Below are 24,365 nucleotides of genomic sequence, written 5' to 3'. Positions count from 1 at the left end.
GACAGTAATAGAGCAATTCTTTTGGAATGGTGGGTGTTAAGGTGAGGTGGGGGACAGAAACATGGCAAAACAAGTAAGCACCTTAGATTAGACATAACTTGACATTCTACACACACAAGTGCAAGATTTCTCTTCCTGCCCCCCTCCATATATACAAAAAGCAAGCCCCCAAAAATTGAAGAGCCCATGCACACAAAGCAAAGCCCCTCCCTTCCTCCTACATACAACAAGTTAACATGCCATTTTTTTGCTGCTCGTTCTCCCCTCCTCTGTGGTCTAGAAGGTGGAAGCTTCAGCTGTTAGGTTCCTGGGCCTGGAGTTCAGGGAAAGGTTGCTTTGTGATTGGTGGATTTTAACCAGTTGGGGAGTTGATTTTCCTAATCCACCAGGTTTGGGAACTTTGAAAAGATTCTGAAGTAGGGTTTATGCACAAGCTCAAAGACCTGAGCTGGCAGGTGTTTTGCAGGCCATATTTGGCCCTTAGCCTACCTGTTGGATGCCCCTGTACTAGAGCATATCTGGATTGCAGTTTAACTGTACATGTACCTAAGACACATTGTCTGTGCAAATTAATTTTATTAAGCTGTAAGGTTCTACTAAAAGGGTCTAACTTGTTGAAAGAGAAGGAACTCTTGGGGCCACTTTTTGTTTGAAGTAATCCCCTTTTATAGAAGAAAGTGGCAATCTTGGTGGGAATTTCCTTAAAATAAGAGTAGAAAATGCTGGAAATACTCAGGTTCAGCAGCATCTGTGGAGAGAGAAACAGTTAACGTTTCAGGTCAATGACCTTTCATCAGAAGTGGAAAAAGTTAGAGATGGAACAGGTTTTAAGCAAATACACAGACAGGGAAAGTGGGGGTGGGGAAAGAACAAAAGGGAAGGTCTGCGATAAGGTGAAAGGCTAGAGAGATTCAATGACAAAAGGAATGATGGGGCAAGGCAAGAGACAATTGTGATGGGACAGGTAAAGAAACAAAATACTTGTTCTACTGCAATATCCTTTGGTCTTGGACCATCATCCCTCTTATCATTTAATCTCTCTTGCCTTCCACCCAATCACAGACCTTCCCTTTTCTTCTTTTCCCCTTCTCCGCCCTTTCCCTGTCTGAACTTGCTTAAAACCCTGATCATTGACCTGAAAGGTTAACTCTTGTTTCTCTCTCCACAGTTGCTGCCAGACCTGCTGAGTGTTTCCAGCATTTTCTGTTTTTATTTCAGATTTCCAGAATCTGCAGTATTTTGCTTTTGCATTAGGAATTTTCTTGAGTTTTCCTAATAGAGTGGTTCCCTTATAAAGAATGGGTGAGTTCCTACTGGCCCCTAAGGGTTGCTCTGGAATGAGGCAATCTTGGAACATTTACATTTCCAGCCTGAAGTGTGGTTTCCCTAGTTTGGTCAGCTTCACAGCAACCTCCCAGCTGGCCTGAAATCCAATATTTACAATGTAGACATTTTGGGGGTGTTCTCTATAATTGGCATCAGAGGAGCAGCTTGACAAAGAGTGATGCCCAGCTTTGTGGTCTCAAAATCTTTGAGAAAAATTAATTTATTGAAAAATAATCAAGGAAATTCTTGGTAAGATTCCTTTCAATTTTTCTCCATGAAAAGAGGGAATATTTGGAACAAAGGTTATCACCATACGCTCCCCCCCCCCCCCCCCCAACTTTAAGTCCCTTATATTTGTTGAGATTAAGTGTAAATGCTATTTAAACAAGGAGTTGAGGATAGTCACTTGCTATACTAGATAGTAAGTTAACTTTTGTTTTATTCATGTTTCTGCACACTGCTGAAATCAGTATTTGAGTGTGGGGCAGACTGAACATATTAACACATCAGTATTTTCACACGTTATCATACTTTTCTCTTTGGAAGCAAAACCTCCAGGTCTCGGAGTTGGAGCTGGAGTACAAGGACATAGTACCACTTCTTATCTGCCTGTGAGTAAATGTGTAATTCACGCTAATTTTATAAGGTATATGCTAACACATGTTGAGAGTCAGTAGTTTAGAAAGAGCAAAGGATCAGCTAAACATCACATCTATTTTTAAAAGTATTGTCAGGGAAATTCAGCTGATGAGTCAGGGAGGAGAAGGAAAAGAACTGAAAAGAATTTAATTGTTGGATTCTAGTCTAATAAAAAGATATTTTACTGTATGTTAAAACTTTCATGCCTGTCTGTAATGACCATCTTGTTACTACTTCCTGATTAAGTATGCTCATTTCTTGTGTTTTTCTGCTTTGATTACCTCACCAGTTAAATTGACAGAAAGCTTTTCTGATTGATAAAATGCAGAAGAATCATCATTAATCATATTATAGAAGTAACATGTTCTCTGATACAGTTGCCATGGCGCCCCCCCCTCCATCCAACCATAAAAATAAAATTGATTACAAAATAAACGCAAGAAGTAAAAGGGATGCAGCAAAAACTGGAGATCCTTGAATGAATAGAATATTTCACAGTAAATTCAGACTTGAAAAGAAGCACATGGCAAATCTAGGTCTAATAACAAAAGAAAATTAAGTAGAATATATGAAATCAAGAGGGGAAGCAACAAAGTTTAGAAAGGAAAGTGAAGGTGTAAAGAAGGTCTGGCAGTTCACAAAGGCAAACAGTAAAAGATTTTACACAAAATTTGTAGACAACACAAAAATGGTTAACTGAAGGACTAACTTTGAGGGCATAGACAGATTAATAAATTTGACAAATAAATGTCAAAGGAAACTAATGTAGAAAAATTGGACAGTACATTTTGGGGTGAAAAAAAGGTGCTTTAAGTGCTTAAAAACTTTAAAAGGAGTAGATGAACTAAAAAACTTGGGTATTCTGATCTTTAAAAGTGGAAGGTCAAGCTGATAACTTAAAAAAAAATGATTCTTGGTTTTATAAATGGAGTCATAGAGTGCAAAAGCAAAGACGTAATGGTGAGCCTATACAAACCATTGGTAAGGCTACTTGGAGAATAATTGTCCAGTTTTGCTCCCAACTTTAAGATGGATGTCATGGTCACAGAAAGGGTACAGAAGAAATTCACTTAAATGGTACCAGGAATGAATCTTTAGTGAAGACACAGTAGAGAAACTTGAGCTTTTTTAATTGGTGCAGAGAGGAGATACATTGGGCTAGATTTTGTGGTCAGTGGTGAAGCAAAAGCGCTCACCACTAATCTCAAAAAAAAAATTCCTCCACACAAAGATCCAGTGATCTCTGGCACAGACCTCCCCTTTCCCGATGGCAGTTTAAATCTGGCGCCAAGTCAAGAGGACCTCCAGGTGTGCAGCAGCAATAATGTCAGCAAGCAGGGCAAGTAGCCAGTCATGCTTAAGTATTCTCACATGCAACAAACCAGGAAGTTCAAAACACTTTATCCTTCACTTTTAATTTCAACTTCCAGATAGTGAAATAAATGGTTATGATTGGATTTGGAAGGTAAAATGTCAATATAAACAAACTTTAAAAGTTGCTATTTTAAAAATATGTAGAATTTTATCATAATGGAGAATATCAACATTCCACAAATATAAAATTAGCTTTTCCAGGCTAATGAGGGTGTTTAGCAGTAATTATGAAGTTAGTATGCCGTTAAAACGCAGTTACACCTCATTCAACAAGATGTAACTTTTTCAAGGGTTTTTACAGCAAGACTGACAACGGACACTTTGAGTTTCTCATCAATTCATGGATTGCATAGGGATTACTAATTAATTACAGATTAAGTATATGCAGTTCTTGTATTTTTCTGCTTTATCTCACCAATTAAACTGGCTCAAAACTTTTCTGATTGATAAAACGCATAAGAATCACTAATCATGTTATAGGACCTCTGGGGCACCCCAAGGGCACACCCTCAGGAGGAGTGTAGAATCACTGACAGCAACTCCTGGATTTCCACATTATTCCACGCATATGCAGACTTCCAATGTTGCTGTCAGTTTCAGTGGAGTAATGGTGGCGAACGCTGACAGTTTCACTGTCATTACCACTGCAAAGTCCAGGTCAATGAAGGGTTTTGACGAAGTAAATAGTCAGCATTGTCACTGGTAACTAGAAGCTGTAATTTTAAGATTACTTGCCCCCCCCCCCCCCCCCCCAAAAAAGAGAGATTAGGTGAAATTATTTTTATGCAGATTGTTTTGGGACATGGAATATATCACCAGTGGATGCAGAATCCATAATAGTTCTTAATATATTTGTAAAAATAAATATATTAAAAAGATTTGGAGCAAAGGCATAGGGTTGGGACTAATAGCTCTTCAGAGAGCAGGGACATGAACAGTGGGCCAAATGGCTACTTTCTGTGCTGCAAAACTCTATGATTCTAGGCAACACATTGAGGCGTCCTGAGGATGTGAAAGTGCTATATAAATGCAATTTCTTTTTTTCTTTGCACCTGTCACAAATTTACATCATCAAGTCTGCCTCCTCATCTCTGGTAGGTGACCGGGAAAAGTTCAGTGTGAGACAGACGAGAAAAAAGGAGACAGATATGCAGAGAAGAAAAATGAAAGTGTGTGAGAGGCAGAGTGCTGGAAAGAGAGAAACATGCATGTGTGCACACTTCAAGATGAGAACAGAATAAAACATACAAAAGAGAGGAGATAGATGAGAAAGGATTTGCATAAAAAGAGAGACTGAGGAACCAATAAAGTGGCAGCATTAAAAACTGAGAGGCATACAGTGAAAAAGATGAAAACAGTGAAACCTTTAAAAATTATGTCCATGAGCATTGGTAAAGAAGATGAACTAGTTTTTTTAGTACAAATTTTCTTTGTTTTTATGCCAAGTTTGTTGTAGTGCCTTTCATAAATTGCTTCAATTTTATTTATTCACTAGATCTCCTGTTGTGTTGCTATCAGTAAGTTCATCAAGCCCTTGATCTCTCACTCCGGCAGTTGGGTCAGGGCTGAGTGGCTGCTGACTCGGCACATATTCTAGCCATTCATAGCAGTTCCAAAACGTCGTGCTACTGAAAGCAGTGAAGATTGAAGAGGGTCAAGATATGGGGCAACTAAGGAAACAGGAAAAGTTTTAAATGGCAAAAAATGGAAGATAGGGTCATGACCCTTCAGGTCGGGACAGTAGAGGCACCTGGTAGCAAAATTTTAAACTGCTGATGCAGTTGAAAAAACATGGAGGATGAGATTGGCCGTGGGGCAGGGATTAAGTGGTCTGTATAGCTGAAGGAAATGTAAGGCTCAAATTCAGGGTAGGAAGGGTGGAATGTGTCTTGAGTTGAAAAATAAATGAGGAAGAGGAGCTCAAGAACGAAGTTGGAAAATGTGACAAGGTGACCAAGAATGGAACGGGAGTTAGGTTGGAGACAGGCTAGCAGGGCGATGGAGGGAAGAAGGGAAGCAGTGCCATAATTACGAAAAGAAAAATTGACTGGGGTTCCTGTTATTGGTCTTCCTTTGAAGGAAGACCATGTCTGTGATCAGAGGATGAGGTTGGGATTAGGCTTGATTATGATGCCCCTGCAGTGGAATGCTGACAGTGGAATAAGGCACTGCTGGGCAGTACCCCAGAAGGATGTCAGTACCTTTAGGGAAGTGGAGTGGTGGAGTTGGGGCAGGGGGAGCTGGGTAGAATTGCCAGAAAAGAGTGGGAGCAAAAAAATATGCTGTCCTCCAGAAGATAAAGCCAAATAAGCGTTTGTTTGCGCTGCCTTTGATCTCTGACTTTCCTTCGGAGATGAGTTTGCCAGCCTTGATCTGGAGTCTATTCTTGTAATCTGCCAAATAAGTAACACTATTAGTGGTGCCCCCAAAATGTCCAGAAATAGATAGCCCAGAACCCCACAAGCAGGAAAAAGCTTTGTAATGATGCATGGTTTTCTGTATGTTCTCCAAAAGAGGGACCTGACCATTTTTTGGTGGTAGTGTTGCACATATCCATTGTTTTTCCTTGTTTGAAAATATTTGTGCTATATTTCCTTTTCTCTCCAAATGAACACTTACTTTCGAAATAAAGAATAACATAAAAGTAATTCAATTTTTATTTATTTTAACTAGAAAATAGAACAAACTTTTCTAGCTTTATTGATTGCTGATACAGATTGTTAGGTGGAATATTATGTTCAACTTATATTGGTTAACAGTGCTATTTACAGTAGTTTCCAGATAAATAATTATTACTACACTTCCTCTTTTTAGATTAATCAGAATGCAAATATCATGCAAAGTGTTCACCTTAGCGATATTTATGTATTAAGTTGAAGTACATTTTATATTATCACCATATTTTTTCTTTGCCCTGAAATGTTTTGTACAAGTTTTAAGTAAATGGAGAGGAGGAGAGGAAGCTGAATATGTTTTAAAAATGAATAAGCCATTCATTTCTGACAAAAGGTCGTGGATTGATTGGGATAAAGTAAAATTTAGTCAATACTCTACTGAAAACTGAAATCCTGAACTTTTTAGGAGAACTAAAACACAGATTTACAAGACAATTTATCAGTTCTATCAACAGCTAACTCCTGACATGTCATTTATGATACTCTGACACCACGTAAAAAACCTTTAAATGAGATTTTTCCTTTAGAAAGAGTAATGAATAATTAGACTGGAACTGTAGTGGAAAGTATGTTTCTATATAATGCAAATTATAGCTAATTATATCTCAAACAATGATACTCTGAAATTATTTGAGGGAAGATTTCTAGTTTTTGAGGATTTTTTTAATGGATAATTGAATACAATTGAAGTCTAATTATCGTAATTCACCAAGCTTGTTTTTTTTCCCAAAAAAAACAAAAATTGAGAGTAAGACTTTTAGTTTATAATTTAAAAAAATACAACAATGCATCTCATCTGCTGCCTGAAATCCCCATACCGGCATAGTAAAATGTATCTCACACATCAAGGTTAAAAATTCAGAATCTGATCATTAATGGTATTATAATGATTTTCTGATTTCAATTTTCAGTACAGAAGTAAGAAAACACTTGCGTAAACATTTTCTGTGTTTATTTTTCCTGCAGCTAAATAGTACAAGCAGTCTGTTTAGTGGTAACAGCAATATAGGAGTTATAGGTCAAAATGGAAGTGGCTTTTCAAGAGGAACAGAAATGGGAGCGAATGAATTATCCACACAAACACTAGGTAGAAATCCACTGTCGGACACGCATGAATTTAAGCAGGCCTGTCTTTTATGCTTTAAAATAGGTGAGAAAGATATATGTTGGTTATGTTCTTCAAATCTTTCATCTTACTGAAATTATTACTGTAAGTGAAGTACTTAATCTGTTCATGTGCCTCCACATATATTTGAACAATAAACTCTATAACGTAATTGCTCTGTCAGCAAACTTGAGTTTTGTAAGACCCAATGCATTCAGCCATGTATCCTCATTGGATTTCATTTGGGGAATGTCTCCCTGGAAACAGTGGAGTTGTTAACTTTTTTTTGCATTTCTGCAGTCTTAATTTGAGATGAGTGATTTCATATTATAGTTAGGTACTTGAGTGAGTTATGATGACAGTCATAACTTCGAAACTCCATGTGTAGCTAATAAAGAAGTTGCTGATCTCCAATTTTTTTTTTCCTGCAGTGATGCTTTTAGATGAGATCTCATGGCAAGGTTGAAGATTACTGAACCATGACCATGAAAAAGTTATTCCATTGTAGCTGTTCTTGTACATGAAGAGCAAAGAATATGACTAAGATTTCTCTCAAATAATAGTTCTTGAAGAGGCCAGGCAAAATAAACATTGGCTTATAGATCACACCCTATGTCTACCCCATTTCTTTTTGTCTTTGACATGTTTTGTTTGTTGGCCCTGCTCCAAATGGAGTCTGACAGGCAGCCTGTATTTGTGCCTTTTTTGATGGCTACATCATTGGGAAAAGATGCTTTAATAGTGGGGCATCAAGCACATGTCATTTCTTCCTATTTTTTAAAAAAGTGTGTCCTCTCTGAAATAGTGGATAGCTTTGATTATGTATGTTAATTCACTTATATGGTTTATTAGCACAGTTTTTTGGATTTACATCTTAGCAACTTTCTTTATCTGATGCCAAACATTCTGACTTTTTTTTTTAAACCAGTGACACAAGTAACATTTCTGCACATAAGTAATGATCCCTCCTTATAATCAAGTTTGTTACTCAACCCTGTGGCAAAAATGTTGTTTTCTGTGTCCTTCTCAGATTAATTGATCATTAGAAAGTTGCTTGCTTGTTTTTACCATTGTTGAGTAATTTTTTGGAAAGTGCTCAAAACCATTTGTTCCAAAGCCTTAAATAAATTTTAACACCATTTTGATTCCTAAGTATCATAGTTCATCAAAAGGCTAACGCATTAACACGTGTATTTTGGACCAAAACTAATTAACATTGTATGATTTTTTTAAAAATCACAAGAGTACGTGCTGTAGTTTCACAAGATGTCTAACATTGGAGAGTAGCGGCTCACCAAATTCCAGCAAGTTAAGGCTCTTTAGTATCATATCCACGCCACCCTCCGCCTCCCCAATAGCTGATGTAATAGTATAACTGATGCACAGAAACACAGGAGAGGTAGAAACTAAGCTTTCCTTTTGAAAAGCAATCATTGGAAGTCTTAACTGTAAAAATGATGAAAGTGAGAGATAATAGAAATATTGTAAGATAAATTTAAAATGACTAATGGATACAGTCAATAAAGCCTATTACGTGCTAAGAAAATCCAAAGTACATCTGTTAATACATTATCCTATAGCCTTTTGAATAATTAGAAATCAAAATGTTAATTTTGCATCAAATGGGTTTTCTTCTATTACATGCTCAGGGTCTAATGATGCTGCTCATGGCATTTATCAGATGGTGATTGGTGACAAAAGTGTGAAAAGGTTTACTTGACACTTTGAGTAAGGTACAACCTAACTTAAATATTTTCAATTTGTATTTCAAATTTTAACCATCTTTGTGCCTGATATGGTGGCCTAATGCTGCGCTCAGGTTGCCAGTTTGCCATGTAACAGGAGCTCCACTATCTGTGGCTAAACAGCAGTGCAAATTTAGTAGCACTATTGCTACTAAGGATATAGTAAATAATCGAGATGGTTTTGCTAGGACATCTGACCAATGGGCCACATCCAGCAACATATACACAATGCATGCTTTTTGAGAACGGTATTGCATTTGCTAAAAGGTTACTTTTCAACTTTGAAATAACTGTGCAAATGTTAATTTTTGAAGGTGAAGTTTTAAAGTGGAGCCAGTTGCTTTGGAACTGCTGTGCAATATAGACAGAGTGGTTTCTGCAACCACAGAATAAGAAACTGGTATTACCATGCTGCAAGGTTTTCTCATGGGAGGTAACAGTTTTGAAGGCATTTATTTATAATTCTACTGTTTTTAGATCCCAAAGGATTGACCTACACCTGCAACAAAGATATGGAACATAAGTGTAAGAAGGATATTTTAATTGGTCGATTGAAGCACTCCGATGATAGGTCCTGGAAGAAGATACGACCTAGACCAACAAAGAATCAGTATGTGGGACCATATTACATATGTAAAGGTAAGACGATAAAGGGAGTGAATATCCTATAACTAATTGTGGAGAATTACTATATAACTTTTAGAACAGGTAATTTTAGTTTTAGTGAAAGGAAGTTCACTTATTGTAGGTGATATAAGGATTGTTGGTGCTTTCTCAGATAGCAGTTCTGGTGCACTAAAATATCAATTGTCTATTGGCCGCCTCTCTCATTTGAGCATGCTAACACACCTTCCCGTGCCAATTGAACTGCTGTCAAACTAAATACTTACAGAACCTATATTAATAAAAGTTGCTGTTATTTTCATACAAGTTGTTAACTCCCCAATAAGTACAGCAGGAAATGTGACTATGTAGTAAGACTTTTCAAAATTAATTTTAGGGTTGGAAGCATCACTACTTTAGGGATGGAAGTGTCACTAGCAAGTCTAGCATTGATTTCCCATCCCTGGGCCGGGTTTTTGTTGAGCTCCCGACACGGGCTCCAGGGGGGCGCACCAGAGGATTGCACCGGCAGCGGCACGCCACGGAGCCCGATGCCGGGATTGCCAAGCCTAATCTTCCCGGTGGCAGCAAGGCTCCATAGCGGCCCACCTGCCGCTCGGTGACAGAACCATGCTTCAGATATTTAAATAAAGGAAATGAATAAATTAACATACCTTTCACTGTGATCTTGCCGGCTGTCTGCGATCTTCCATGTGGCGGCTGGCACTCATGCCCCTTCACTTCAGGGAAAGCTGGTACCACCGAGATGGGGATGTGGATAACTTGGGATTTTTAGAGTAATGGGGGGGGGTGGTCAAATCTACATGTGTAGTGTTGGGGGGTGCAGGGGTGGTGGTGGGGGGTGGGGGGGGGGGGGAAGGTCAAATCTGCATGTTTGATGTGGGGGAGGAGGGGTGACCTCTGCATTTTGTACAGTTGCGGGGGGTAGGTCACATCTTAAATGTAAGTGTTTTGAGGGCGTGGAGGAACATGGCAGCCATTTATTTACTTTGTATTGTGAGGTGGGGGGGGGGGGGAAATGGGCCAAAAATGGATTTACAGTGTTTTTGTGGGGGAGGGGGGTAAAGGGTATGAGCTTCAACTGTGCAGGCGCTGGCAGCCCTTTAAAAATGACAAGGTTGTCGTAGTTGCAGAGCCCACCTCCACCATGTGATTGGGGAGGAGAGGTTGGGCCGCCCAGCGTATGCAGATGGGCTGCCGCACGCTGGATCATGACAATGTGCAGGCTGCCATTTTGTCGCCCACCGCCGTTCCCGGCAGCGGGAGAATAGAATTCAGCCCCTACTTGTTCTTAAGATGTTGTTTGATCTTCTGCTTGAACTGCTGCACTTAGTGTGATGAAGGTGCTCCCACAATGTTGTTAAGAAGAGGATTTTTAGGATTCTGGGACAACAATGATATAGGAACAATTACATATGCCCATGTTCAGAAGGTGTCTCATTTGCACGAGAACTTGGATATGCTTTTACCACGCAACTGCGGCTCTTGCCATTCTAGATTTGAGAGGTGTTGCTGAATAAGCCTTGGCGAGTTGCTGCAGTGTATCCTGTAGATGGTATTGCAGTCAAGGTGTGCTGGTGGTGGATGGTGTTGAACTTCAAGTGTTGTAGTTGTACCCTTCCAAGCAAGTGTAGAATATTCTGTTACACTCCAGACAAGTGGCTTGTAGATGGTGGGGAGGCTTTGGGAAGGTATGGAATATTGAGCCTCTGATCTGCTCTAGTAGCCACACGATTTATGTGGCCGGTCCAGTTGGGTGTCTAGCCAGTGGGGACTCTCGGGATGTTAATGGGTATATAACCGGGTGATGGTAATTCCATTGAATGTTATAGGGAGGTGGTTAGGCATTCTGTTGTTCAGATGGTTATTGCATCTGTGTGATCCCAAGAAGGGACTTGTGTATCTTATTGATCCACTAATGCTGTTTGATTCCCTTCAGCTAACAATGCTCGTGTGTTTCAACTGTGATCTCTGTGGCTATCCTCAATGCAATGTGAACATCCACAGGTAGTACAGTTTTGTTGGGGTGGGTTGCCTTTCTACATTAAGTAGAATACTTGGCAGCTGATTAAACATTCCTAGCCAAACAACATCAAAATTGGAACTCCAGAAGCATGAAAATATCATTAGCAGCAAAGTCAATTGCTTGTTGTATCTAGCTACCCAGCAATAGGAAGAGTTTATCAGTTTTATTATTCTTAGATTTGATACCAGCCTCACAGGAGTTTTCACTGAGCAGCTGTTGAACAGCTTATTCTACCAAATGGCAATAATTAGTTATAATTAACACATTGCTTGAATAAATTCTAATTCATGTGGGACCTACTGATGATCATAGTCTGTTAGTGTACTGTAACAAAGGGGATGCTCATGATATACAGGATACAGGTTATGGATAAAGGAAGATACGCTCAGAAAGCAAATATTGCAGGCAGGAGAATTAGTATACGAAGCTTTGTTGCCTGTATCCTTTACATATTTTTATTTTAAGTTCCTACAGGATTTCAAATGGCAGCTGTTGCAGCTTTTGTATTTCTAGTACAAATGCTGAGTTCTGGACTGAGCGCCACCTACTTTTGTGATGTTGTTTGATCATATGGAGGGTCAACAGACTGCTTACATCTTTGAGAGGATGGATTCTATGGCATTCATTTGACTTGGCCAGCCTCAAGCAGTCAAGTGGTCTGATTGACTTTGAATTATACTAAGTTCAGGGATGTGATGGATATTCTCTGCAACCTGCCAATCAGAGCAAAAATACTTTACGACTGGACATGCATTATTCGTATGATAATGGCTATGACAAGAGGGTTTTCTCACAGCTTTCAATCATCTTGTGATCTTGTCCATTTGGTAGCTGTGTCATCAGTTGCCTAGGTACTATTCTCTGGAATTCCCTTACCAAACACTTCCTCCTCCCCATCTCCTACTTCAGTTACAACCCTCCTTAAAACCCACCTTTTTGACTAATCTTTAGGTCACTCTCCTGAATTGTTTTTTGTTTGTGTCTGTTTTTCTTCAAACCTGTGTGGTGTATCTCAACACTCTTATCTGTGTTGGAGACTATATAAACAGATGCATGTCCTGGTCATAGAATCGTTACAGCACAGAAGAAGGCCTTTCAACCCATCATGTCTGTACTGGCCCTCCTAAAGAGCAATTTATGTACTGCCACTCCCCTGTCCCCTCCCCACATCCCTGCACATTCCCCTCTTCAGATATTTAGAATACTTAGAAAATGTAGAAAGATTCACTGCACAGAAGGAGGCCACTCTACCTGGTGTGTCTGTGCCTACTGAAAAATCAGTCATCCAGCCTAATCCCATTTTCCAGCACTTGGTCCGTATCCCTGGAGGTTATGGGTCTTCAGGTGCATATCCAGACACCTTTTAAATGATTTGAGGGTTTCTGCCTATACTACCCTTTCAGGCAGTGAGTTCCAGACTGCTACCACCCTCTGGGTGAATTTTTCCTCATCTCCCCTCTAATCCTTCCTTCTACCAATTGCTTTAAATCTATGCACCCTAGTCACTAAGTGAAATAGGTCATTCACATTCACTTTATCCAGGCTCCTCATTGTACACCTCAGTCAAATCTCTCCTCAGCCTCCTCTGTTCCAAGGAAAGGTATTTGGTAAGAGAAGTAAAAGTGACATGAGGAAAAACTTTTTCACGCAGTGAGTGGTTATGGTCTGGAATGCGATGCCTGAGAATGTGGTGGAGGCAGGTTCAGTTGAAACATTCAAAAGGGAATTAGATAGTTATATGAAAAGGAAGAATGTGCAGGGTTACAGGGAGAAGGCGGGAGAATGGAATTGAGGGAATTGCTCTTTCAGAGAGCTATTGCGGACACGATTGGCCGAATGACCACCTTCTGCACTGTACCGATTCTGTGAACCCCAGCCTATCCAATCTTTCCTCCTTGCTGCAATTTTCCAATCTTGGCAACATCCTCGTAAATCTGCCCTGTACCCTCTTTAGTGTGATTACATCCTTTCTGTAATGAGGTGACAGAACTGCATGCAGTACTCAAGTTGTGGCCTGACTAGTGTTTTATATAGCTCCAGCATAACCTCGCTGCTCTTATATTCCATATGCCTTCTTTACACCTTTATCAACCTGTCCTGCTACCTTCAGGGATCTGTGAACTTGCACTCCCAAGGTCCCTCATTTCCTCTACACCTCTCCGTATCCTCCCGTTTATTGTGTATTCCTTTGTCTTGTTTGACCAAATGCATCACCTCACACTTCTCCAGGTTGAATTCCATTTACCACTTTTTTGGTCCTTGTCCAACATCCATGCAGGTGCCTTTTCTGACATGCTTCACTGGATAGCAATCATAGTTGACCAGTTTGCTCTGATGCCAAATTGGTGAATGTATATTAGATTCTTTTTGTTGCGTTTTAGCACAATTAATAACAAAGTGTGAAGTTGTTTGACTTTAACCTCTTTTTGAGTACACACATGTATGCTGCTTTCATCCAAATAGGATAGTTTAAAGTTAATGTTGCACTTTGATCTCTGCATTAGTGTATTTCTGTATAGCAACTTAACCGATCACTGCCTTGAAGATCAAGAATTTTAATCTTTATAGCAGTGTAATATCTTTTACTAAACCAGGCTGCGAGCCAATCCTAGGCTTTGAGCCCAGATGAAATCTAGAAATTTTAGCCAGTAAATGGTGCCTTGGTCAACAAATTCTGTTGTGAATTGAGTTAAAGTTGACCGATATATTCACTTACTTATATCTCATCAAAACACGTGGCATTTATATTTTGCTTCGTATTGGGGTTCAAGCTCTAATTTGGACTGCAAAAAAGCCATGTTTTGCATTTATGGTTAGAAGTTTTAAGACATTTGGTTTCATTTTTAGATGTTGCTGCAGGAGACGAATGTAGGTACCCTGGTCACTGCACATTTGCATATTGCCAAGAAGAGATAGATGTATGGTCCCTGGAACGCAAAGGAGCATTTAGTCGTGAGCTGTTGTTTGATCCTTTTGGAAGTAACAGGAAGGTTAATTTAACTGTAGCCAAAATTCTACAGGAACATCATGGCATATTTATGTTTCTCTGTGAGGTAAGTTAGATATATTTTATTTTTAATTAATCACACCATTATCTTATCTGGCACATTGCTGCAGGCACCATGCATGGAGGGAGGAAAAGGATCTAACATGCGGGGGTTGGGGAGGAGGTGTTGGGGTGGGAAAAAGAGGAAAGAAATATTTTCACCAAAAAGCATTTTAATGAAAGGGAATCCAGTGGGAAGGCTTTTGATTTTCTAACTTGGGCAGAGTAGGAAAATAATGAGTCCTTTTGTGAATCTTTGATGTTTGTGGAAACTGTTGCTTTTTCTTTTGTTTCCTTTGCTGTCTAGTATGTGCATTTATTTAGTTCTTCACTATGGAAATAAAAGTGTTGCAGCACATTTCCCCTGCTACTGATTGTTCGTCTTCCAGCAGTGTTTTTGAAAGTGACTGGTGCATACTTGAGAAATAAGCTTTGAAACAGCTGAGAAGTTGAGCTGTATAAATAATTGGCATGGAGCTGCTCAAACAGTTCACGGCTTTTCCTGCAATCTCTTCTACATTCCTAAGTCTCCGTTGGGTTTGATAGCTGACACACATGATCAGTAACCAGAAATAATGAGATTACTGTAGCTGAGCATATGTAATGGGCTCTACTCAAACACCTATTAAAATTGAAGATGGTGAAGTAAATAACATCACATTTCTCTGATATTTGTTGCCTTTTTCTTGGGGAAGGGGTAAATGGAATGGTCAGATATGGTTTCTGAATATCTAGGTCCCTTGAGGTACCCTGTGGTGTGACACTGAGCTCTACAGACTGGTAAGGCCCCACCATTTATATTGATCTTAGCTAAGGCAGTTTTAGGGACATAAATTGGACATTATTGCAAGCTGCAAAATTACTAAGAGTTTCAAAATGTACAAGTGCAAAAACAGCTGCTCAGAAACCAAGCTCATTGTCATAATCAGGATACCATTTAAAAAAAATCAAAACTAAAAAATATTTTAATTCTATTTTTGTTTTGCACTACAAGATGAGTTCCCAGATCAATATTAATTATGGAACCATCTATCATGTGTTAATTTATTTCAGATATGTTTTGATAACAAGCCCAGAATGATACACAAAAACAATAAGGATAACCAATCCTACTGTTCCAATCCAGATGCCAAGCATTTATTTGAGCAGAACAAGTAAGTATATTCAGTACTAATACATTAATACAGCTGGAACAAACCCATCTTTTTGGACTTACAAGACTTTGGATGTATTCTTTGTTTGCTGTTGAGAACTGATGTGTTCTTCATCCATGGAATATTTGATTATATTTATTCCCATAACATGCAACCCCATATCTTGCCAAAAATGTATCAGTTTCTTTTTATTTGGAGTTAACTGGCAATGCATTAAATACATTATGTTTTGGGATACATAGTGAAAAGTGATTAACAATGTCTGTGTAACTTATTTTAATAAGTGAACAGTGGGATTTGTAGGCAAATATTGCTTTAAATGCCAGAACCAGTTTCTAAGAGTATAACAAAGCTTCTATACAGATTCCAATTACCTGATTTTTTTTTAAAATAGGTGCCTCGTTCACATCCTTCGAGAGACAACAGTGAAATACTCTAAAATCCGACCTTTTGACAGTACCAGACTACTTGATCTCTGCCGCCATGAAGTGCGCTTTGGTTGTAATAGAGAAGATGAGTGTTTCTATGCACACAGTCTGATAGAACTGAAAGTCTGGATGATGCAACGCGACACACGTAGGTCCCATAACACGGGCGTTTTTCATTTTTTGTTTCTGTGTAGTCCCACTTCTCCGCAGGTCACAACATATATTTTTAAAATGTTTACCCAGTTACCGAGTCGGTCAATCATATACTGTGCTCTTTTATTTATTTAGAGATACAGCACTGAAACAGACCCTTCGGCCCACCGAGTCTGTGCCGACCATCAACCACCCATTTATACTAATCCTACATTAATCCCATATTCTACCACATCCCCACCTTCCCTCAATTCCCCTACCACCTACCTATACTAGGGGCAATTTTTATAATGGCCAATTTACCTATCAACCTGCAAGTCTTTGGCTGTGAGAGGAAACTGGAGCACCCGGCAAAAACCCACGCGGTCACAGGGAGAACTTGCAAACTCCGCACAGGCAGTACCCAGAATTGAACCCGGGTCGCTGGAGCTGTGAGGCTGCGGTGCTAACCACTGCGCCACTGTTTTATCCCAGAATAAAATACACCAACCAGGTTTCTTCAATAAACAACAAAATGATCAGTTTATCATCAAACCAGACTTATCCAATAATGAAGCAAAGCATTAACACAGATTGAAATATGAAAGTTCCCTTTTTAAATTCGCCCACGCGCACAAAAAAAACACACATACTCTCTGTAGAGATCTGTTATGAAAAGAATACTTTGGCCAAATACTTGCTAATTCTTGAAGGAAAAGAAATGGAAGGAAGTCAGTTGCTCTTTTGGGCTGGTATTCAGGTATACAGTGACGGGTCACTGAGATCTTTTCTAAAGCAGTTCTTTTCAGGCGGCATTGAGAGTTAATTTGGCAGGTTTATCCACCTTCTCCTGGAGAGATGCAACACTAGGGATTTTAGCTTTCCTGCACTGCGGGCTGAATTTTACCGGCCCTCGACGCTGTGGATCATGGCGGAGGGGATGGTAAAATTCTGCAGGGAGAGGCCCGCCTCGACTTGCAATGCCGAGAAGGGCCTGCCGCAAATTACCGGCGGCGGGAAGACCTCGCTGGGGACCGCCCCCCCCCCCCCCCCCCCCCGCCACGGCGGCACCCCAATTGCAGTATGTTAAACAGTACTTACCTCTGCAGATTATGCAGCCCGCCGCCTCTCCATGGACACCTCCGGATTTTTCGCTGAACGGGCGGCTGTCACATGTCGTCCCATTCACGATTTGAAAAGCCGGTGGGTCCTCAGAGGCAGAGGGTTTCGTGGCAGAAGGTAAGTTCCTTTTCAGGGGTCTTACTCTGCATTCTTAAAGGGAGGAGGGAGGGGGGATTACGGGGTCCCACCCTGCATACTGGAAGGGAGGACGAAGGTGGGGGGAAATACACAGGGGTCTCACTCTGCATTCTTAAAAGTGGGGGGGGGGGGGGGGAGAGAGAGAGAGATTACAGGGATTCCACCCTGCATACTAGGAGGTGGGGGGGGGATGCTCAGGGGTTTTGCTCTGCATACTGGGAGGGAGGGAAAGCTCTGCAGGCATGAAGGGAGGTACTGTGTACCTTCTTTCTGTAAACAGTGTATGATCTGCGTTTATTCGAGTTTGTGAAGGAGCCATAGCACTCTAGTCACCCTGTGTGTGGGGAGGGTGCCAGAAAGGGTAGGAGCACCTGGGTTATATGGATGGTGCGGGCAATTGACACAGCTGGTAGGATCTTGATGTCATGCTGTGCCACTCAGTGTTGGCTAAGATGGGCAATGCCATGGCATGCCACAAGTCCTCAAAAAAAATTTTTTAAATGGAAGCTGTAACAGTATTCCACAGAGGTTATTTAACTGAAATAAGGATGCAACAAATTTGGAATAATAGGCCAATTCATTCACCGTGTGTAGTTCAGCCTGGCAAAAGTTCAGCATCCATTCTGACTATTTTTATCACAACAAAAACAAGAAATGCTGGAATCACTCAGCAGGTCTGGCAGCATCTGTGGAAAGAGAAGCAGAGTTAACGTTTCGGGTCAGTGACCCTTCTTCGGAACAGTTCCGAAGAAGGGTCACTGACCTGAAACGTTAACTCTGCTTCTCTTTCCACAGATGCTGCCAGACCTGCTGAGTGATTCCAGCATTTCTTGTTTTTGTTTCAGATTTCCAGCATCCGCAGTATTTTGCTTTTATTATCTGACTATTTTTATTTTCCATTTACCTCAGAACCAAACCTCTACTGTCTGAATCTGGAGTTTGTCAAGTTTGTTTTATTTAGCCAAGTCCATATTCACTGTGCTGGCTGATGGCCCATTCCGCTGAATTTTTGTGATGTATATCCTCTTGAGGCTGTAAGCCAGATAGTTTAGAAGTGTTTCGCTGGTGAAAAGAATTATATTTTCTCTTTCTGCTCATCCTTGCCATCAACCTCTTACAATAACACAGTTAAAATCGTTGTGCAGGGACTTGTGGGGCAAACAGATGGATGAACAACACTCAGGATTATTTTGGGAATGTAAGAGAGCTACATTTGGTTTGAGGGTGAAGGACTTTTACAAGATTTCAAATCACTCCCACCAAATGTGCAGGTTTGCCTTGTTTTCCCTTAATTTGCAGACTGAAATATTCTCTAAGACAACATTATAATTAAGAAATACTAGAATCATTGAGGTATAAGTCATTTTGATAAGCATTGGAATTTATTATATTAATGTATGTAGAAATTTCAGCAGTGAAAGAGCTTTTTTTTGCAATGAAAGTTGCTACAAAAATTCAAGTATGATCATTCTTATCCACTGCCACAGATACAGCTTTAGTGTAATTAAAACTGCTGCCACTGTCTCAGTCACATGATGGAAAGCTATGCAACAAAACTCAGCAACCATGACAGCTCCATTAAGGGATGTATTTTAGGAATAGAAAATACAAACTTCAAAAGCAAAATGAAGAACAAGAGGTTTATGATTATGAATGTGGGCACCAGAATTTATAAAAGAAAATAAATAAAATGTTTGGGAGTAATAAACACTCAGGGTTTGAATGACATTCATAATCACTCAAGATTAGCTTTCTTGTTTGAAAAATCTGAAATTTGTTACAACTAAGTATGATTCAATAATATCTTACTGTAAATGCTTAAGTTTGATAAAGGAATTTGCGTGTCTTTAATTGTTTAAGTAAGGTATACAAGTCCCTTATTAAAAGATCCGAGAGTGTATGGCTGTTATAAACATAATTTTTAGAGTTTAGTGGATCGTCTTGGGAATTGAGCAGAAAGCTGATCCAAAAATTAGATGTCAAATAATCCAATTTTCTTAAACCTGTTTAAGATAAGTTATTTATATATTTATTTGTGTTTCTAAATGTCGTAACTTTTTTTTATTGCCAGATATCTGTCATGAAACAATTTCTCAGGAATCGAAAAAGTATTGGCAGAACATGGAAGCTAGTGCCCAGGCAGGACAGGTAAACATCATCTCTAGATATATTTATGAACATAGTTCAAGTTAGGTTGTTGTCTGTAGCTACAAATACATCAATACTGTATTTGATTAATGCATTCCATTCTGTGACAATTCCTCACAAGTACTGATTAGTGGAAGAGCTGAAACAACTCTTGAGTTCCAGAGTCTGTTCTGATATCCATGCCCTGGCAACGCCTGAATACTTCCTACTCTTCTGGTAGCAATTTGGTATTTTGATGAAGGGTCACAGACCTGAAGCAGTAACTGTTTCTCTCTAGACAGATGTTGTCAGACCTGTTGAGTATTTCCAGCATTTTCGGTTCTCATTTCTGATTTCCAGCCTACACAATATTTTTCTCTTATTTGGCTGATATGTTTTCTGTTAGCAGTTTAGCAGTGCAGGGACTATCCCAGTATGCATTGCAAACTTCACTGCACCAGAAGGATAACTGATTGACAAAAGTTTTGTAGAACATTTGTATAGTGCTGAAATTCATTAAGAATTCCTTGATGCCAATTTTCCAGAGCTGAATTTAGAAATTGAAATTGATTTGGGTATCATTAGTGTTTAAAAACGGAGAGTAAAATATTTGCATCATCTTCCACTGATTGAATAGAATATTGCAATAAAAACTAGTTAAGGACAGATCTGTTCATTGTCAAATGTGCCAGAATTTGATAGGAATTTGCAGATTGAATTACATGTCGAGCTTAGAATATTGTGACTAACTCCAGGTATGTGTGTTATATTTCCATTATAAATTCTTGTGCCCACATTCATAATCACAAGCCAACATTTTTGTAAACCACCTGAACCTTCAATCCCATCTCACATACAAAAGTGATCATTTCCATCTAATGACCTGTTTATCCACCTTTATCTTTGCCTTTGTAGAGTAGATCTTGGATCAAAAGCAATGAAAAGCAGATTATAAATTGAGCTTGACAAATGCTGAGTAAACTGTACAGTTCAGAATTGAAGAAACACTCTTTCTAAAAATTCAAATGTCAGTATTCTGTCTTAAAACCCCACTGTAACATGTTGTTATTGCACTAATTACCCAGTTGGCATACCCATTGTTCTAAGTCTTATACTAGAGACTGTCACTCTAGAATTGGCCTTTATAGCCACTCCAGGCGCTGCTCCACACACCACTGACCACCTCCAGGCGCTTACCCATTGTCTCTCGAGACGAGGAGGCCAAAGAAGATATACACCTGGTTCCTAGGAATTTCTTTTTAAAAAAAAAAGCAGAAGCCTTGTAAACTGCTGTTCACCAGAACTCCATTTCCACTAGTTATTCTGTTTCAGTCAGTGTGACATATGACATATGTTTGCATTGTTGCAGACCTTGAACTTCTGAAATTTAGCTACATACTGGTGTTCTAGAAGCGCACAGCATTTAAGTGCTCGTTCCAGTATCATACCTTGTATCTTTGTGTACTGCATTAATATTAATGTAATATGCACAGGAGGCTGTTTCTGTGTGGCACTCATTTTGTCAAATCACTTGAGGGCAAAGTGAACTGGGTGTTGGAAGTGGTCTGTTAGTGGTAATTATGACTCACTTCTTACCATTCTGATGTGGTAGTAAAATGTAGGGCTGGAGCCAATGCCAACCAACATCGTAAATCTGTTTTATTATTAAAGGTGCTATATTAAAGGGCGGCACAGTGGCGCAGTGGTTAGCACTGCAGCCTCACAGCTCCAGGGACCCGGGTTCGATTCTGGGTACTGCCTGTGTGGAGTTTGCAAGTTCTCCCTGTGTCTGCGTGGGTTTTCGCCGGGTGCTCCGGTTTCCTCCCACATCCAAAAGACTTGTAGGTGATAGGTAAATTGGCTGTTGTAAATTGCCCCTAGTATATGTAGGTGATAGGGAATATGGGATTACTGTAGGGTTAGTATAAATGGGTGGTTGTTGGTCGGCACAGACTCGGTGGGCTGAAGGGCCTGTTTCCGTGCTGTATCTCTAAATAAATAAAAATAAAAAATAAATGTTTATCCTACTCTAATATTTATCTTCCAATGCATATCTAATGCTTTCAATATAATCAAGACCAAAAATCTCTCATTTAATTGCTATACTGTTGCAAAACAGTAAGTTGCTAAACCATGCATCTACTGCAGCAACTAATTAGTCATTAAATTAGCCACAGTGTTCTGGCAGGTGATTTGGAGGGTATAAAATCCTATTTTCATCCCTGTACAGGTACTGCTGGTCATGCAGCTCTTATAAACTGGTGGATAGCTTACCTGCTGATAGACCTTTACAAGTGTATATTCTGCAACTAGCAGCACATGCTGAAGACTGCCCCTCTGATTCCTTTCCTCACAGAGGAGGACTTGCCTTGTACTTGGTGTCTTGCGATAGCAGCAGAGCTAACAGGAACTGAATGGGGATGGAACCAGTGTGACTATCTCCACTCTGTGACACTAATTTAGTGTGCTTCCTGTTTCTTTTATAGTACTTCAGACAACTGAACAAAATACTTCTTGTACAGTATAAATCAGGGTTGGTTTGCATGGCACAATAACCTTTTTATAACTGGTTATCTAGCTATAAATACCGTTCTACCAATGAAATGCACATATTTAAAATGAAATTGTAGGTAATGCATGCACCTATAATGTGCATGTGTGTCTCAAAGTAATGGGAAGGAAATAATCACAATTTCTCAATAAACAAAAACTATTACAGTAACATTTTCCCACTATATTGAACAAATATACCTCGTGAAAGATGGTATTGCAATTCAAAATCCAGCTTCTCTTCTTAGCTTTACAAAGTTCTCATCACACAAGTTAGAGGTATTGGATGAGATTGCACTGTCTGGGTAGAGGAGAGCTGTCAGTGATTAACTAGTTTCTCTTTTTAAGATACCTCTAGGAGTGACAAAATCTAGAAAACTCAGCTTAAAGCTCAAGTTCGTGTGTTGTCAGTGCTGGAGGAATGGACAAGTCAGTGAGCCAGACAAGAACAGAAAATACTGCAGTGCTAAAGCAAGACACCCGTAAGTAGTTACATCATCGGCACTACTATAATTGATAAGTATTCAACTGATTTACGCATACTGCCCATCCGACTGCTCACTGCCTCTGGTCCAGTACACCTATTCAGCGTCTATGCTCCAACTCTCTGCTCCCCACCTGAAGTTAAAGACCAGTTCTACGAGGAACTCCATAGTCTCATTAGTAGCATCCCCAATACCGAACATTTGTTCCTGTTGGGGCCGACCATGACTCGTGGCCCTCCTGCCTTGGGCGCTATGGCATTGGAAGGATGAATGAGAATGGACAGAGACTGCTTGAGTCTGTGTACCTATCATAACCTCTGCATCACCAACTCGTTCTTTCACAATAAACCCTGTCACCAGGTTTCTTGGAGGAACCTAAGATCACGTCGTTGGCACCAGCTGGACCTCATCGTCACAAGGTGAGCCTCCTTAAACTGTGTTCAAATCACACGCAGCTTCCACAGTGCGGACTGCGACACCGACCACTCCCTGGTGTGCAGCAAGGTTAGACTCAAACCAAAGAAGCTGCAGCACTCCAAGCAGAAGGGCCACCCGCGCATCAACACGAGCAGAATTTCTTATCCACAGCTGTTAGAAAAATTTCTAAATTCACTTGAAAAAGCCCTTCAAAACACTCCCACAGGGGATGCAGAGACCAAGTGGGCCCACATCAGAGATGCCATCTATGAGTCAGCAATGACCACCTATGGCAAACGTGCGAAGCGGAATGCAGACTGGTTTCAATCTCATTTTGAAGAGCTGGAACCTGTCATAGCCGCTAAGCGCATTGCACTGCTGAACTACAAAAAAGCCCCCAGCGAGTTAACATCCGTAGCACTTAAAGCAGCCAGATGCACTGCACAAAGAACAGCCAGGCGCTGCGCAAATGACTACTGGCAACACCTATGCAGTCATATTTAGCTGGCCTCAGACACCGGAAACAACAGAGGAATGTATGATGGCATTGAGAGCTTTTGGGCCAATCAAGAAGATCGCCCCCCTCAAATCTAAATCAGGGGTCACAATCACTGACCAACGCAAGCAAATGGACCGCTGGGTTGAGCACTACCTAGAACTGTACTCCAGGGAGAATGTTGTCAATGAGACCGCCCTCAATGCAGCCCAGTCTCTGCCAGTCATGGATGAGCTGGACGTACAGCCAACAAAATCGGAACTCAGTGATGCCATTGATTCTCTAGCCAGTGGAAAAGCCCCTGGGAAGGACGGCATTACCCCTGAAATAATCAAGAGTGCTAAGCCTGCCATGCTCTCAGCACTCTACGAACTGCTTTGCCTGTGCTGGGAAGAGGGAGCAGTACCACAGGACATGAGCAATGCCAACATCATCACCCTCTATAAAAGCAAAGGTGACTGCAACAACTACCGTGGAATCTCCCTGCTCAGCACAGTGGGGAAAGTCTTCACTCGAGTCACTTTAAACAGGCTCCTGAAGCTGGCTGAGCGTGTCTACCCTGAGGCACAGTGTGGCTTTCGAGCAGAGAGATCGACCATTGGCATGCTGTTCTCCCTTCGTCAGCTACAGGTGAAATGCCGCGAACAACAGATGCCCCTCTATGTTGCTTTCATTGATCTCACCAAAGCCTTTGACCTCGTCAGCAGACGTGGTCTCTTCAGACTACTAGAAAAGATCGGATGTCCACCAAAGCTA

General features: G+C 40.3%; 1 protein-coding gene across 6 annotated transcripts in view; it reads left to right on the top strand.

The window, feature by feature from the left end:
• zc3h7a (zinc finger CCCH-type containing 7A) overlaps nt 1–24,365 on the top strand; it is a 122,259-nt gene that overhangs the window by 84,011 nt on the left and 13,883 nt on the right. For all 6 annotated transcript variants that reach the window (XM_068056425.1, XM_068056424.1, XM_068056423.1 and 3 more), the window contains exons 11-18: nt 1,873–1,937; nt 6,981–7,164; nt 9,342–9,503; nt 14,362–14,567; nt 15,614–15,714; nt 16,109–16,290; nt 19,606–19,682; nt 22,560–22,693. In XM_068056425.1, the coding sequence (XP_067912526.1) occupies nt 1,873–1,937; nt 6,981–7,164; nt 9,342–9,503; nt 14,362–14,567; nt 15,614–15,714; nt 16,109–16,290; nt 19,606–19,682; nt 22,560–22,693 (1,111 nt within the window). The remainder of the gene's footprint in view (nt 1–1,872; nt 1,938–6,980; nt 7,165–9,341; nt 9,504–14,361; nt 14,568–15,613; nt 15,715–16,108; nt 16,291–19,605; nt 19,683–22,559; nt 22,694–24,365) is intronic.

This window comes from Heterodontus francisci, chromosome 24 (assembly GCF_036365525.1).
Source record: "Heterodontus francisci isolate sHetFra1 chromosome 24, sHetFra1.hap1, whole genome shotgun sequence".
Taxonomy (NCBI): domain Eukaryota; kingdom Metazoa; phylum Chordata; class Chondrichthyes; order Heterodontiformes; family Heterodontidae; genus Heterodontus; species Heterodontus francisci.
Note: the sequence above shows the minus strand (reverse complement) of the source record. Positions and strands in the feature narration are given on the sequence as shown.